The sequence below is a fragment of the Apaloderma vittatum genome, unplaced genomic scaffold, assembly GCF_000703405.1.
Source record: "Apaloderma vittatum isolate BGI_N311 unplaced genomic scaffold, ASM70340v1 scaffold10937, whole genome shotgun sequence".
NCBI classification, from domain to species: domain Eukaryota; kingdom Metazoa; phylum Chordata; class Aves; order Trogoniformes; family Trogonidae; genus Apaloderma; species Apaloderma vittatum.
Window position 1 is genome coordinate 5,609 of NW_009727821.1, and position 17,658 is coordinate 23,266.

The window sequence follows — 17,658 nt, forward strand, 5'->3', positions numbered from 1 at the left end:
AAAAAAGGAGTAACTTAGATCAAGAACAAGAAGCCTGCTTACTCAAACAGGGAATGAAACAGCTAATTTGTCTTCTAAAAAAACTTTACATCAATTCAAAATGCTCTGGCCTTACCACAATACACACTGGCCAGCCCAAGCTGTTGAACTTCAACTACACAAAAGATACAATTTTTCCTAGCCTCCAGTAAGAGGCTTACACTGCCTGAATCACTTTGTAAACAGCTCTAGAATGCTGACTGGTAAAGACTGTTGCCATTATATCCTACCACTACAGTAAAACTATGCTATAAGAAAAGTTCTACCTAGTTACAAATGCTGAATTATATTGACAATATATATTTGATTTCAGTAAAATTTAAATTATCTTAATCAGAGGAAAAGCCATGGAGCAGTTAAATGCCCATGTTAACCAAAACATAATAATTATTGAATGTTTCACACAAAAAGAACCAAGTGAATTGCACATTAGACAATACGTGAGGATGGGTAAAGTAAGAGGCAGGTGAGAGTACACAGAACTAGTCTACTAAACTGATTCATCAAATACATGGTGTATTTTAATTTCTGTACTTATGTACAAAAGTTGTCTTTGGAGGAAAAACTTTAGACTTAGCTAGATGGATACACACAGCCCAGTATTAAACTGCACAGCGACATTTATTGTTCCAGCCTGGAAAAACATCCCTTTTTAAATTTCACACAGCAAAGCAAGTTAAAAACTTCACTCATCAAATAAATTTAAACATGAACTTGCTAAAGAAACCATGTCACAACAATTTTTAGGGCCTGATCACTTTAAGTCCACAGGGGCCTTTAATGAGTATCAACCAAGTGTCTTTGTTTTTATCTGCAAGCCGTTTTTCTACAACAAGGTGTAACATGTTTCCTTGAATTAGGTGATATACTTTGAAAAGAATCATGATTTTCTCTTTTGCTGTAACAGGTAGACACTGCATTTTTCATTGTGATCAGGAAAGATGGAATGACTGCTGCCCTTCTCTTGCAGCTATCAAGAGTTTTTCACGCATTATCTCAATAGTTGAATAGTCTGGCAATTTGAGATAGTTCACACAAGTCATTACTGAGGGTAAGAAATCATCTGGATTCTCTGTAGATTCAAATGTTTTCCGTACAATTGTCAATGGAGGATTCAAACTTCGAAAACCTATAAATGAGAAAAGATATGAATAACATTGTTCCTCTTCAAAATCCAGAGACATCTAACAGTGAAGCACACATCTCTCAACTTCTTAATGAGATCTCATGACTTCTTAATCTCAATTTCTAGAAGTTTAGAATATGGCTTTATAAAGCCAGGTAGCAACTTAAAAAAAAAAATACCTAAAGTCCTGTCTGTACAGATTACTTTTCCAAGATGAATTAAAGACATAAGTTAGATGCATTTACTTTTAATTCTGTTTTCTGTGTGTGTAAAAAAACATATTCCATTAGTAATATTAAGAGTTGGTTTCATATATATTTTCTAAGATCCTCAGAAATTATCTATGACTGTCATACCTTATATTTTGACTCCAGCTAAAGTTTTTAAACTCTAAACCCTCAATCCTGTCTGCACCATCTTTCCCCAAAAGAGCTCTAAACTATTTTATTTTAGGAAAAAAAAAAAATCAACTCTTTTCCCCAAAACCCAAAGAACTTAAATAGTGGAATAGATAAATAAATTGTTTTCACTTACAAAATGTTCAGCAAAGAATATGGTAAACTGTGTATTTTATAATGGTCCCTACCAAAGACAGCAAATATTTTTCAGTTTTTCTCACTGCCTCTTATCTATGTCATGAAAATCAAAAGGGGGAGAAATTAAGTTTATCACTATGCTAATGTTGTCTACTCTAGAAAAATTATTGTTTCTAGGTAGCAATGCATCATTTTGTTGTTGTCATAATGTAAGGCACCTGTAGCCAACAAATACCATACTAAGGGTTTTCAGTTTTGTTTACATTTTAACTATTTTTTTGCCCTCTGATACATTATCTAACATAAATTAAACTTAAGAGTCAATTGAATGAAGCGTTATAGATTAACATCAAGTTTGAGAATTCTACCTGAAGACTACCCAGCCAATTCCAAAACTAGACACGTCAAACAAGTATGAATCCCTAAAACACAGTTAAGTAATTTTTCTCCCCGTATTGAAATAGCCCTTGAAATATCATTAATAATGACAATATTATATACAGCAATATGTAATAATAAAACCTACCTCCTACAGGCAGTCTGGGGCTACCTGTCACAAACTGAAGAAACAGTCTTTGCTGCTCACTATCAAAGCTACTGAGAATTTCAAAGAGATACTTCACTGCTCGACTAAGGGGGGGAAAAAAAGCAAGCTATTATTCTGTTTACAGTTAAAACAATTACATCACATTCATATTCAGTGAATGTATAAATATGTAAAAAACCCAAATTCCTTTAGCTTGAATAACAGTATATCAAGATTGTTTAAGCATGTATTTTCAAGTGACAATACTTATTTAAGACCAGGACTGTATTACCTATCATGTGTATAACCGTGATCTGGCCTGCAACACTCCATTAAAGTCTTTGCATCCCAAGTGTCCGTTTTACTGCCACAGAGGAGCTGCTCCAACTAAAAAATTACAAAATAAGAAAGTAAGATGTCCTCGTTAGAATCTGAGACAGAACAAGTACTGTCTGTACTGACTACTATTGCAGCATTCTACTTTCTGGAGCGGCTTGGTGCAAAACAACCTGTCACCCCAAGCACTTGGTTTTTAGAACTCTGAGCTCTTCTTTGAAAGAAAAAAAAAAAAAATCATTAGACAGACATAGATCTGTCAGATAACAGTTTAGTACTTAAATTATTTTGTGTGTTTCTTTCTGTGCACTTGGGCAAGCAGAGATGACAGGCTACAGCCAAAACATTAAAGGCTTCTACAGCTAGGATACACAAGGAGTTGTAAACTCCCCATCTCATTAAAACCAGAGGTTCAACACACCAAGCTGTTCTGTTGATGGTTCGTAAAAAGGTTCAAATGGCTGAACAGCTATCAGCAACAGAACACAAGATCACATTTTGATTAACCTTATTGGTAGATTAGTAATAGACTACTGCCCATATATTAAATTTTCCAAGTAGAAGCAAGCATCAATACCAAACAACAAGACAGAAAAACAGCATCACATATGCAACAAAACAGAGAAGTCTGGGTAAAAGACTGGAGAAACTAGAATAACGTGTCACTTTTAAGAGCCTTGAAGTGGTGGCACTATTTGAAATTAGTAGCAATAGAGATGGATGAAGACAAATCACTAGGAGCAGTTACAAATCTCAGCTTTAAGAGACTCTTACGTCACAAAGCATCAAGAATAGCAGAATAACACAAAGGCTTGGCTAACATGCTGCTTCAGAGCACGCTTAACTTTTTTTCATTAAGTCAAAGGTGTAAGTTTTTGAATGCAAACAAGTCCTTTGCAGTCTTCAAATAAATTCCATAAAGGCAGAGTAATAGAAGATTGTGGACCTAATAGCTGCCTTCCAATACCTGAAGGGAACCTACAGGAAGGCTGGGGAGGGACTCTTTACAAGAGTGTCCAGCAATAGTACAAGGTGAAATGGGTTTAAGTTGAAGGAGAATAGATTTAGATTGGACCTTAGGAAGAAGTTCTTCAGTACGAGGGCAGCAAGACTTTGGAATAAATTGCCCAGAGAAGTTGTGGCTGCCCCCTCCCCGGAGGTGTTCAAGGCCAGGTTGGATGGAGCCTTGAGTATCATGATCTAGTTGAGAGGCGTCCCTGCCCAGGACAGGGAGGTTGGACTAGATCTTTAAGGTCCCTTCCAGCCTATGCCGTTCTATTATTCTATGATTGTTTATCTTTATTCTTTGCCCCTTCATCTGAGCCTCCTCTTATTACCTAAAGTTTTGTTTAAAGACCTGACTATTTTAATAGAACATACATAGCACCCACTTACACCCACTTACTTATGCTACATCTATCTTACAGCTATTAAAGAGGTACAGCAATACAAGAAATTAAATTATCCATACCATTATTGAGAGCTGCAGATATAAATTTAATCAATTTTCTCAGACAAAATGGACATTTTTAATTTTAAAGAAAATAGTTGTTCATAACAAAAACAGCAAGTAAATGACCAAACATAGGCATCTTTAACATTTAAGTATGTAATTCATAGGACATCAAGTTTTACTAACAGGCATCACAAATGTAACATAATCAGACCCCATCACAAGCGCACTCCATCCAGTGCACACCTAGGTTGTTCAGGCTGTTCATAATTATAGATAAAAGCTTATAAAAGCATTAGTAAAAACTCATTAACCAACCTCCTCAGGATAGAAGTACTGAAGATGACTGAGGGGGAAGACTGATTCAAATCCATCTCTGAAAGAGTCAAACTGTCTAGCAACGCCTTCGTTTAGTGCCCAGAATATAACCAACTGCAGTGAAGGAAAGAGAAAACAAACAAAAAAGCCAAAACGTCATTCGAACATATAAAGCATGTAATGATCACTACTGTACAAAAGACCAGAATGATTACAGCTGCAGAAGAAAAATAATTAATCCTCTACAGAAGCCTACCCACAAGCTCACTGTAGTTGTGGCAGTCTGAACTTTGATTCACAGAGCTACTCTATAGCACTGCCTTATTCTGCCTTAATTCATAAGCTCATACTGCTACACAGGTGCAACTGCAGTGCTGCTGCAATGCAACAGGCATTTTTTAGTGGTGTTTTTACTTCATAATTTTCTCATGTGGTCACTGCAAATTAGCAAACAACCCTATATTTAAAATACCCTAAGCATGCAACACATGCAGAGATTTAAACAAATTTGTTTGCTTTTATTTTTGATAAATTAAGGTTAACATATGTAATTCAGAATAGCTGGTTAAACTGAACTTATTTAACAAAATATTTTAAAACAAATGTAAATATTTATTAGATATTTTTAGAAGCTTAACCCAGATGTTCTATGTACAATGATAACCATTTAAAATTCAGCAACTGAAACAGAAATCTTTACGACATGATTGACAGTGTCATACTAGATACGCCCACAGAGACATATTGGTCCCTTTTCTAATTTACGGTTATGAAAAGTAACTTTAGTCTTTTTGCTATATTAAGTAGCTTAATGTTATAAGAATACATGGAGGGGGGGAAAGTAACTTCATTTCATGTTACTGAGATGTAGTTAAAAATCATAAGGTAAAAGACAGTAAGCCAGTCTAGGCTTTTTGTGTGTAGTTTTCTTTTTGGTTTTATATCTGCAGTTACTCCCTCAAAATTAATTCATCTTCCAAAGCGGACTGAAAACAATCACAGGGGGCAGAGAAAGGGACATGACAAATTCTTTTGAATCACTTACAACCAATAGTGCTCCACTAAATTAGGAAATATACTGTACATAGCAGATTACATGCCAAGTTCAGATTCTTTTGTCAGTTAGTGCTACTGATGATTATGCTTGCCTTGGATACCCTAAACTCTAGCAGGAAATGAAGGCTGGTCGTAAAAGATCTGTAGCTACTAGCTTAAAATGTGTTAAAAGCTCCAACCTGGAATACTGAGAAAAGCTTGAAAGACATACAAGGATTCATCTCAATATAATCATAAATTTCATAGATACTGCTGAACACCTGAAGCAAATATTTAGCCCCGATCCAATAATTAAAGAGTTGTTTGTTCCAGAATGCTCTCAGATGTAAAAACCTATTGGGATCAGTTGAGAAGCTTTCTTACAAAAGAATCAGGGATTGAATTTCAGGTAAGACATTGTCCTGGTCTGAGCTAAACAAAACCAGTTCTGATGTTCTGAAGTAAACAGCATGGTTTTGCATGCATCGTCTGCTACTGGAAGTGATAGCATCTTCCTACCAAGGACGGGTAGGCAGAAAGGCTCTTGCTTATACTTGCTCCTATAGTGAATACAGTCATTGCTACATCTTGTGTGCCACGTTGGGGGTGCCAGGAAGTAAAAAGAGTTGCAAGGAAGTAAAAGGTTGCACCTGCAGAAAGGAATGAATAGGGCAGGTGACCAACTAAAGTATATTCCATTTACATCATATTCGGTATAAAGCTGAGGGATCACAGCGGTTAAGCTCTCTTCAGTGGGTGGCATCAAAACAAGGACTCTGACTGATCTTCTGCCTTTTATACCAATCCTGAGTTCAACATCAGTTCAATATCAGTTTTGTATATATGGTATATATTTCATTATTTTCATTACTTTGTTACTGGTACTATTTTATTAAAGCTGGTTTAGTTTTCTCTTCCAAAACGTGTCTCTGTCTTATTCTCTTTTCCCTTCAAGGAGGGAGAGGAGTTAGAGAGCATCTGTCAGCTCGTAGTGGCTGACTCAGCCCTAACCCTTGACAGATACACCCCTACTTTCATATATAAGGTTGCAATACTGAAGAGGAAGCTAGAAAGCACCAACAGCACAGAAGGCTGTTCTGTTGCATTCTGTAACATCAGCATGGCTATTCTAGCAGCAGAGTTACTTACTTAGAATTGTGATTACATTTTATGATCAGAAATACGTGGCAAAATTAAGATGTATCATGTTCTCATGGATTCATAGAGGAGATCAAATAGCTAGGCAAAAAAACCTGCACTCTAGAAACTTTTTGTCCATGAATTTATAACAAGCAAGTTGGCTTTTTTTCTTCATAGTACAGAAAAGAGAAAAACAAGAAAGATACAATAAAGCCTTTCACTAATACTGGTAGCTGAAAACAATTCTGTCTCCTCATGAAGGTAGCTCCTGTGAGAATCGTTTTGGAAGGGTGGTAATAGGGGGAAGAGAGATGGACAGTGGAACGATATGACTACAGGAGAGGTATGAAGAGTAACAGTAGGATATTCTAGCTTTATAAACTACTCTTAATAGTAATCCACATAAAATAACTTTTTGAACGGCACAGCAGCTGGCCCACAGGGAGCTCTACAGACTAACTGAAAAATCAAATACGCTGTTTCTAAATTGCAATTCAACATACTTGTGATAGAAAGGACATGAATTTTCCCTCTGAAATATTTTTTATTTCCTTGACATCAAGTCTGTAATGATAACCACTGGGATCTAGTTTAAAGTATCCTGTATATGGCAGGAATATAAAGACAAGGATAAAATGGGTATACCAGCATCCTTTCAAGAAAATAGTCCTAAAAGTAAATAGTCCTAAAAGTTGTTTATAGAGAAGGATAAAGCAAGCTTTCTGTAGTGATTTGCTTGCACTTTACAATACCAGAGGCCTGCAATAGGCAACTATAGGACAGCTGAGATGTCTGCAAGCTTTTCTCATCAGATATCTGATACATGTTACCTAGAAGAAAAAAACCTGACTGTAAACTGTATAAAAATCTGACTTGAAAGCAGCCTTGCTCAGCTTTTCTCAGTAAACAGAAACTCTAAATATCATTTCTAACAAGCTACAGTTGTTGGCATTGCCAACTGCTAAGCCTTCAAATAGCTTTATATTCAAATATGTTTAATTTTACAAGTGATTTTCAACTAGCAGAACTTGCTTTCAACAATTAAACATATGAGAACTGGTTATGCACATAACAGCTTGAATCTGGAAAATGAACAGCAACTGCTCAATATTCAGTTGTAAGAATTATGGAATAACTTCAAAGTTCCAAGTTGATGTCCAGGAGCTTTTATGCCCCTTACTTACTGAATCACTTCCAATAAAGCTTTAAATATGCTTCTTATCAGTGCCTGAAAATCTTAACAGTCCTCAGAGTAAACCAGGCAACAGACTAACCTGTCAGCAAATCCATTATTTAGGAACTGAAATAATGTTTATTTCATGATGCAATCAATCATTCTTACCTCCATCCCACTCATGACTTCATGGGACAGCATCGCCATCTTCCTGCCTTCCCTAATTTATTCTAGGCTGTTTTTAACCTATTCTATTTAACATTTTGTTAAGCAGAAACAGTTTCCTACCTTTGTTCAGCAGTACCCCCTATTTGTTTTTCTAGGTTTTATGTCCCTTCTGACATATGAATAAACCGATAAGCAGGTGTACAGTTAACTTACTATAATACTGTACTGTTACCTGTTCCTTACTTTTGTTGATTGTTTGGGTGTTTGTTAATGTGTTGATTTGTGTTGGTGTGTTTCTTTTGGGTTTTTTGGTGGTTTTTTTGGTGGGTTTTTTTTTTGTTTTTGTTTGTTTGTTTTTTAAAAAACAATGCTGCTCCAATTTTGACTCACAGTTGAACTCATATGTTTTCTTAAGCCTGACTCAAAAAAAGGTCACTGTTATAGGAGTTCAAACCCACTGAGGTGTGGGCAACAGGTGCTAAATCTCTATTGCCAATAAATTATCATACCCAGATGTGGAAAGTTAAGAGATTCCTAAAGTTCACAGCTCAAATTACTCCACTTATCACAACACATTTTATCCCTCCAAAACAACACACTTCTGATTATTTCATTATGTACTTGAAAATTTTCAAGTCAGGTGCACTGCCTAGGTTTCAAGCAGGTTTTTTTCCTGTAGTAATAAACTACAGAGAGTCAACCACCAGTAGGAAAATTATTGCTGTGCCCAGTTCACAAAAATGAACTCAAATATAAAAGGAAACAAACCGCTTGCGATCAAGCTGAGGAAGAATAAAGAAAATATTAGTTGTAGCTTTGCTTTTACGTACTCTGAGATACTCCTCTAAGTTGTGGATAGTGACTGGTGTATCTTTTCCCCCTTTTTTCAGTTCTATATTAGGAAAGCCAGGAAGCGTGAAGTCCAGCCCTAGATCTTCCACTGAGCAGCCATTCATAGTCAGAGCCTCCAACGCATACTGTAGACTTTCTTTGGTCTAAAAAATTTGAAGTGAAAACCAGTGAGAACAATTAATTCTCATTAACTTATCCAAAAGTTAGTCACAGCGGCTTTAGAAGTCATAAGTCAACATTTCCAGTACTCCTTGTTTTGTTTCAATACTTTTCATGCATAACAATAAACCAAGACAAACCAGATAATGGACAAACAAAGATCGTAACAGTACTTTTTTATTTTAGCAATTTTGGAATTGCTTCAAATTCTTGCTTATTATTTATTTAGAAATTACACATCTCCTTCTCTTGCAGTAGTAATATGCTAAGGTTTCTAGGCTCTATTTTTTCATTAGAATACTTAACGACATTAATATTTGGCAAACTGACATTCTTCAGCTTTCATCCACCAGGTTTTCAACTCTTGCTGGAAAAGTAAAAGCAGTGTTAAAGGAGAGAGAGACAGTGAGGTGAAGAGGAATAAAGGCCCACAAGCTTTAAATAACTTCACTAGTAACACAGCAGATGCATTGAGAGTATAAAAAAGGTGTCAAGCCTTTTGAATGTTCAAAAGCCAATGACAGATTTTTTTCCTCTGATATTAATTTCCTTAGTCTTTTCAAAGTAATCCAAAAACAAAAGTCACCTTAGGCAGCTTTAGCCATTCATTTCTAGCCTGTGTTTAATCACAGCAAAGAATTCCATAATAAATGTTTAATATTACAGTCTCCATTACCAAATGATTGTGTTACAATTATTAGCCAATGTTACAATTACTAGTCTTTTATTAGAACAAAGTCTTTACCACTATTACCATCAGTATTACACAGTATCATACACTCTCAGTTACAGCTACTTCATAAAATTCAAATGTGGAAGATGCACTCTTCCATTACTTTCCCACCTGTGTTTTGTCCTGTTCAAGTCTTTTCTTTTGTCTTACAATATCTTCAAGGTGATATATTGATTTAGCTACTACTGGATCAATACTGAACAAATCATGTGATGTCAAGGAAGTTTCCTGTCGTAGCATCCATTTATAAAAAGGAAGTCCAAGAGGAAGGTCCACCTGGAAATTAAAACATTCAGTATTGAACTGTCTTTCAGAACAGTATCTTCTGCTATTTTATCTCTTGACCAGACCTAGAATACTATTTACTAATCCACAGTTCTGTCACTCACCAAAATGCCGTGTCTTGAGCGTTTTCACCTGAGAAATCTATACAGTCGAGAATACACAACTACCTACCTAGTGTGTACACATTAAAGCAATGAGCAAGATAGCAGCTGGAGTAAAATCATCTTTAAAAGAAAAACGGAGCAATACATGGCAACACGTCAGGCAACGGCTTTTCTTTTTTTCTTTTTCATTTTTACTATGATCTCAACAAATGCCACTGTAAATATCTTTGACATACACTACCTTTCCCCTGCATCAATACTTCAGTTGCTTCCCTCTCCACGCTACCCACCACCAAACTGCTAGAGCTGAAAATAACTTCATGCAATTATTAATGCTATTTTCCTCCAAAAAAGTCAGAATTTGAAATTTCATTTAACCCTTCAGAATCACATTTTCCAGTTCACTCTCACCAGTCTAAAATCCATGATTGCCTTGGCCATTAGTTTTCCCAGAAAGCGGAATTTCATTTTAACTTTTGCAATGTGAGCTGGCTTGGCTGTTCTACCAAAAGGAAGTGCAAACAAGCCTTGAAGGTTATGAATGTACTTGGTGCCTTCCTGGTTTCCTGCAGAGAAAGAAAGAAAGAAAAAAGTTCAATACATACACTACTGGCTTCATTCCACATGCAAGTTTAAAGGCAGCTATTACATAAACATAACCTAAGGCTTCTTGTAAAATTAAAAAAGCAAATAAAACAGAAACACATACCCTAATACAAATATAATCATGCACTATCATGAGGCATATTATCAGACCACAAATAGAAGTGCTCTTTTGATAAAAGCAGGTCACATAATTAAAATCAACTTAGAATCAATTCAATAGTAAATCAATACTGATAGTTTAGGCAATAAAACATTTACCTTTTGGATTGGCTAAAGTCACTTCTTCTCCCCTCCAAAGGCCTAAATCTGCTCTCTGTAGTTCCTGAGATACAAGTGCATAGAACTCTAGCGTGGGGCCTAGGCCTGTGCCAACCTTCAGGTGTAGGGAGGGTTCATGGAGAGGAGAAGGAATGGGATAAATAAATAAATGAGTCTGTTAGGTCAGTTTGAAAATAAGAATCTTTACTTAGTACTGGAAATATAGTAATTATTGGCTATGAAGAAGACTGCACTGCAAAAAGCATCTAGAGAATCTAGCTACAATATTTAAAATACAACTGAGAACACTTGGAAAGACCATATGCAAGAGGGAATAATATCAGAATAAAAGTAATAATCACCTAAAGATCATGGTAGAAGAAATGTACACAGTTGCTTGCTTATAGCCAGAAAAAAGTTGTGCTCTACAGAATAAGTCTGATTATGAAATTTAGATCAAAGCTTCTCCTAGCAACTAAAAACACAAACAAATAAGTGAATTAGCGATAATTCACAGACAAATTTTGTGGCACCAGCAATGGAAAGACCAAGAGTCTGACCAAGTTATTCTAGGAAAGTTGTAGCTTTTTTGTATTAATCTTCATTAAAAAGGGGTTACGTTAGACTGCAGTAATATTACTTACTTCATTCTCATACTGGATTTCCAACATGGCTCTTGAACTGCCTAGATCCTGCATCACAGATTCTGCCTGTTTCAACAGCTCATCTCTGTTCACAGTGCGCTACACATCAGAGAAGTTTTAAGAAGTGAAATTATGTCTGTAAGTCCCAGCTCTCAAGGCAGTTACAACAAGAAAAAAATTAGTTATGCATGTTTTTCCACCCCATGCTAAGAGTTCCACAGTTCGACAATTTGTAAGCTTATACTTTGATAAAATAATTCCTGCTTCTACATGAAAACTGACTAGAATTAAAGTGTTTGATACAAAATGAAAAGACAATACCTTAAATTTGTATCAGTATTAACTAACAGTACTACTCATGCCAAGAATCTGGCAGTAGGACTATAATGCAGCAGAGAAATGTTGTCATGTAATGTTACATACCTCTAACTAGTATGTGGAGAAGAAAAATCCAGCAGTCTAACAGAATAATCTTATAACCTGCCCTTGCAGATTCTCTAGTAGGGAAACAGGCAGGTTTCCAAAAAACCAAAACAAATTAACGTCCCCAAAAAATCCCACCAAACCCAAAGAAAAGAGCAGCAGCACTGGGATTCCTACATATTGAAAGCTATACTCTAGTCCAACTAGATCCTCTTTTTTCTTCTAGAGATATTCAAGACCATATAGCAAACCTACACTATGCAGCAGAACTTTAAGATAACATCTCTCCAGAGCCAAGGCAGAATGTAAGACTCCCTCAATTTAAAACAGTTCCAGTTTAGTTTAATTATGTAGTGACAGGACTTTAACACGCTCCCAGAACACACGGACCATGTTTTTGTTAGTTCAGGTAACTGTGCAAATACTACTGCTTTAATTCTTCTGAGTTTGTACATAAAGCAAAACAGATGTTTATTTGTGATATTTCCTTATATTAACTTATGTAACCTAATTTCTGAAACTATACTACACAAATGAACTTTATGTAAAGACTCCAAAATTAAGCAGTGTACCACACATTAGTCCCTTCTGCCACCTAGTGGCAAACACCTATAAGACATTGTGCTTCATTCTACTCTGGGACTTCTAGTAAAAACAAACCTATCCTTCATTGGTATACTAAAAAAACCTCATGTTTTACAAGAAAGTCTTGCTCACAATTACATTCTTTAAGACAATACAAAAATAAACATATAACTCATTCAATTTTTAAGCAAGATATACCTACTTTTTTCCTGTCCAGTCGTGGTGCCACTCTACTATCCTGAGAATCTGACTGATTGATTTCTGGATTAGTATCCAGTAGTCTTTGCATGGCTCGATCACGATCAAAAGCAGTTACATAAAACAGCATTTGACGGGTATCAAATGGAAAGAAAAATGGGCTGTAAAGAGCATTGGATTAGTTAGCTAGGTTTCAACTAGCATCTATGCCTACAATTTAGTTCAAAAACACAACAGAATTGTAGTATGCCTGAAACTAGTACTTTATTAAACACTGTGGTGAAAGCAGCCTCCAAATGCAAGTCTTACGGAAAACACTTTAGTCTTAGTTACGATGCTTACGAGCAAGAGGCTAAATCACAGAATCACAAAACATTAGAGGTTGAAACAGACCTCAAAAGATCTTCTAGTACCACTCCCCTGTCAGAGCAGGATCACCTAGAATAGGTCACACGGAAACGTGTCCAGGTAGGTTCTGAATGTCTCCAGAGAAGGAGACTTCACAACCACCCTGGGCCGTCTGTTCTAGTGCTATGAAGAAACCACAAAAAAAAAATCCAGAAACAGATTCTAACTCCAGAAAAAATAACTGAAAACACATGAACGCCTTGGGTATGCAAAGCTCATATATATATATATATATAAAAAAAAAAATTCTTTTCTTGTTTATACTGTTTTACAACTAGTAGATTTAACTTTGATTGAAGACTTTAAGAAGGTGGATGAAGCCCCTGTATTTGGGCTTGAAGGGGAAGAGAACCTGCCTAGAGCAGCACCAGCATCCTACCTTCCACCATTTTCATAAAGCACTTTAAAATAATCTGTGAGAGACTACCAGAGAGAGTTCTTATTTTATCAGTTCTACTATTCCCAAAGGCATGTGTACGTTAACAGTGTAGTCACTCACTGAGATTTAAGTGAAAAGGCAGTTTCACAGAACAAATACTGCTATAGATATTTGTAGAAGAATATATGTTCATACTCACAATTTCTTATCTGGAATGTTTATGAAGAAATTTAGAGATCTGATCTTAAAAATTAAAATGAAATAGTTTCTCTAGAGTACATGTTTCCAGTCAATTGTTACCAATCTTACTCCAATTAACATGCTTGAAAAATCCAAGAACATCAGTAAGTCAAGATTTTTACAGTTTATACTCTGTATCAAGATACTACAAAGTAGTATAGATATTATCTTTATAAAAATTATTTATATTTCATCAGTAATTATAAAAATATTTTCTTTGTATCATGTTGAATATGCTAAGATAAATGTAGGGCTATACAAAAATGCTGTTAAGTAGTTTAATAGGAAAAAAATGACTTGAAAAATCCAGTACTGCTGTTTCAAAGAGAAAAGTTCAAATTGCTCAGAAACTCCTACAGGCAGTCCCAACTCTGCAGCTAGTCTATCCCTCCATATTTGGTTTAAACTATGCAATATAGGTGTAAACATCATTCCAAGCGTCACTATGTAACTTAGCAAGACTTCTGTGACTACATTTTACTGTCCTCCAGCACTTTCAAAAGCCTCGTAGCATATGAAGCATCCGGGCTGCTCAGCCAAGAGGCCTACTGAATCCAAAGCAGAAATACTAGACAGTAAAACATTCATACCATGTTTTTCCAAGTTCTGTCAGCCAAGTTGGTATGTTTCCTGTCATAATTACCAAAGGATCTTGAAGCTGCCTGTTTGCTTTTGCTGTCAGTTTACTGTTGATAAACTCTGAGGTTGGAATGATCTCCTTGCAGATTGCATTCTGTGTTTAATAAAAACAATGTACTTTAAAAGAAATGCTGTCAGAATGCTCTTTGATAAGATTTTTTTTGTATTTCTAGTTTGCTTATCGCAAGGAAAAAAACACAAACTTTGTCACTTTTGTCATATAGAATCTAAGCCATAAAAGATGAGTAATTTTTACTATTTATTTTCTTTTCAGGAATAATATTGCTCTTTGAACATAATGAATAAAAAAGCATGGAAAAATGTGTTTAACATAGAATGATAGAATGGCCTAGGCTGGAAGGGACCTTAGAGATCATTTAATCCAACCTCCCTGTCATGGGCAGGGACGCCACCTCTTGACTAGACCAGGCAACACATGGGGACTACAGAGGAAATATGACTGACTATAAGAATTAACAGCCTTCATCTTACCAGAAGTATACAGAAGTAGGTATAGGAAGAAGATAATATTGGCATTATTCTGTCAGAGAGGGGGCAGACATGGGAAGAAGGCTATTTTAAGGTGTTTCAGGAAAGAGTTGTCTGTAACAAGTATGGAAGCGATGTAAAAAGTGCTCTACTCACATCATACAAGTAATACCAGTATCGACTGACAGCATGTAAAACTCTCAAAAGAAGAATAACATCCAATGAGGGATCTTCAAATGTTATGTTTTCTGGTGGAGTAGGTATGAGGTAAACTTCTAGAGGATTTAATACTGAAGGACATACACCATCTAGCAGGAAAAAAGAACACGTTATCAAAACAAATCAATTAATTAAAAGTCTTCCCAAGATTTAATTATTAGTAGCCTAGGCAGTATTAGTCATGGCATTCACATAGCTGCCTACTGCTAACCAAACTAAACTGCTAACTAAACTGCTGTATCTTATTTTTAGTTTTAACACACACATTAATAATGCTTACTTTCCTTATATTAGGCTTGCTTTAAAAAAAAAAATTAAAATCCCACACTACAGTGTCTCCTCCCCCTCATCCTTTCAGAAATTTCACAAATCTAGTGTATTAGCAATGCAACATATTCACCATGCCACAATTCATCATGCTTTTTAGAATTTCTAGGGGAGGTTTTCGTGGGAGCAGTTTGTGCTCTTCCTCTTTTACCACCAACACAGTCTTTATTACCGTCTTCATCCTCTCGCACAGGTTTATACCTGAAAAGTAATTTAAAGTTAAAAACGTGTTTGTGAAATGCTCACATGAAAACAAAAGCAGTTGAAAAGGTGATAGTTTTTTATTACCAGAGTTTTACTTGAACTACAATTAAAAGCAAAAAGACAAGAACAACGGATTTGCATATTATCCAGCCTTTGAAGCTAGGCCCTCAGAAGTGAATTATGTCATGGGGAACTAAAAACAGAGTCCTTTTGAGCTCTATGAACTGGAGGAAGAGAAACAGTAGATACAGACAAAAAAATAAAGTGGTTTGTTGGGCTGGTTTGGTTTTTTTTAATAACACATTTAAATATTAGAGAGAAAAAGACGCTGCTGAATGTTAAAATGTTTGGCACAGTCATAAGTCAATAACTGCTTCTTGCAAAGTATGCCCAGAGAATACATACACCTGCACAGAAATCAAATATGAAAACCAGTATGAAGTTGACTGTTACATGTGGAGTAAAGACAAAGTCTCTGTTGTGTGTGGTTCATTACCTAACACTGATTTCCCTCCATCTAGCAGCTATCATTTATGATTCCCCATTTCTTGTTCATCAGCTTCACCCATGAGCTAGAAAGTAAGAATTTGTTAGCTACTGATACTCTAAGATTCAAGTATCTCAAGTGTATTAGAAAATTCAAAGATTCACTGCTTTGAAGGAGATGGTAGGGAAGCAAGCATATTCTACTTTATGCATATGCATTTAGGAACCTAAACAAATAGTTCCCCAGTTTGTCTAGCCAACTTACCAAATGGTGTGAGTTTTTGTCCAAATCCCAGCTCTTCCTAATGGGTTGCTTTCATCATCTGTAGACTCCCTCTCCTCCTCTGCTTGCAAACTGTACTGCCTAACTGCTTGATACACAGTCATATTGTACGGCAGCAAGTGATCTCCAATATAAAACTGCAGTCTATGCCTCACATTACCTGAATTTAAGAATTGAGCTGCCTGAACAAAACAAAACAAAAAAAACAAGTTAGGAAACTTGTTGTTAGCTTTCCTCTAAGCCTCTCCCCACACTGTTCCCTCCCCTTATCCCCAGAGCAAAAGCTTACCAAAGATTCATCTATTTCTTCATCTGAGCCATCATCATCACTATCTTCATCATCTTCTCTAACTCTTCCGTAGCCTAAAACAAGAAAGACATACTCATTTGTTTTTATAGAAAACGTAGCAATACTTTTGTACTGACTTTCATGAACTCCACTGTTTAAAAATAGTGCCAAAATACATCAGTTAAAAAAAAAAAAAAGAAATAAAACCAGTAAGGTTCAGACTGATTAGAACAAATTTTGGTATCGAAATCTGGCATCAAAAATGCCAAGTTACAGCCAATCTGGTAGTCAGACTATACTTCCGTTAGTATTTAGACTGAACTGTTTACAACAGGAAAATGTTTGTCCTAGAAAAACGGAAGATTATCTGCAACCTTAGTCTCTTTCCCTGTGAGCAAGTTACCTTTATAGGTACCTCCCATTTGTCTTCGGTATAAACCTCAGATGTTTTTTTACAGACTCTACACTACTGGAAGTAGTGGCTATGCCAAGAAGCAACATACATGTGACTGTATAATACAGATATAGATATATATACCTCTAACTACGAGGTATCTTTCAATAGCTTGTACCAAAGCCAAAGGATCAATCTTCACAGGTCCACCTTTCCACTGTTTCACATTAGTACAGTCTGGATGTCGTTGCAGTTGGCATTTCAACTGATGTGTATTGAAGAATTTTAAAGCTTGAGATCCTCTGTTAAGAGAAAAACTCAAAATAATTTGTGAAAAAAGTTGCTACACAAAGAATCTAATAATTGCATTAAAAAGGCATTAAAGTAGGCTTACAAATACATTTACAAATTCAGTTTTTCAAAGTATTATTTCTAAACTTATTTCTCTAAAAATAAGCTATTGAGATTTTAATAAAATTTTATTCTACAAGAACACCAGAATCCAAATCGAATAAATATCTGTCTTCCAATGGAAGCTACATGGATTAAAAAAAAAGCCCAGTGAGGTCTGATTACAGTATGGTCTATACCAACAGCAGCACA

At 35.7% G+C, this 17,658-nt stretch overlaps 1 protein-coding gene across 1 annotated transcript; it reads right to left on the minus strand.

The window, feature by feature from the left end:
* Nucleotides 1-641: 641 nt before the first annotated feature.
* On the minus strand, nucleotides 642-17,372 carry LOC104277241 (E3 ubiquitin-protein ligase TRIP12; the record flags this gene model as incomplete). Its single annotated transcript, XM_009873823.1, has 16 exons — nucleotides 642-1,168; nucleotides 2,228-2,331; nucleotides 2,520-2,614; nucleotides 4,335-4,448; nucleotides 8,682-8,846; nucleotides 9,707-9,871; nucleotides 10,396-10,550; nucleotides 10,849-10,963; nucleotides 11,493-11,591; nucleotides 12,703-12,859; nucleotides 14,316-14,458; nucleotides 15,010-15,161; nucleotides 15,473-15,600; nucleotides 16,355-16,554; nucleotides 16,662-16,735; nucleotides 17,200-17,372. Coding segments are annotated over 16 exons (2,236 nt in total), but the record flags the coding sequence as incomplete, so codon positions are not given.
* Nucleotides 17,373-17,658: the final 286 nt, after the last annotated feature.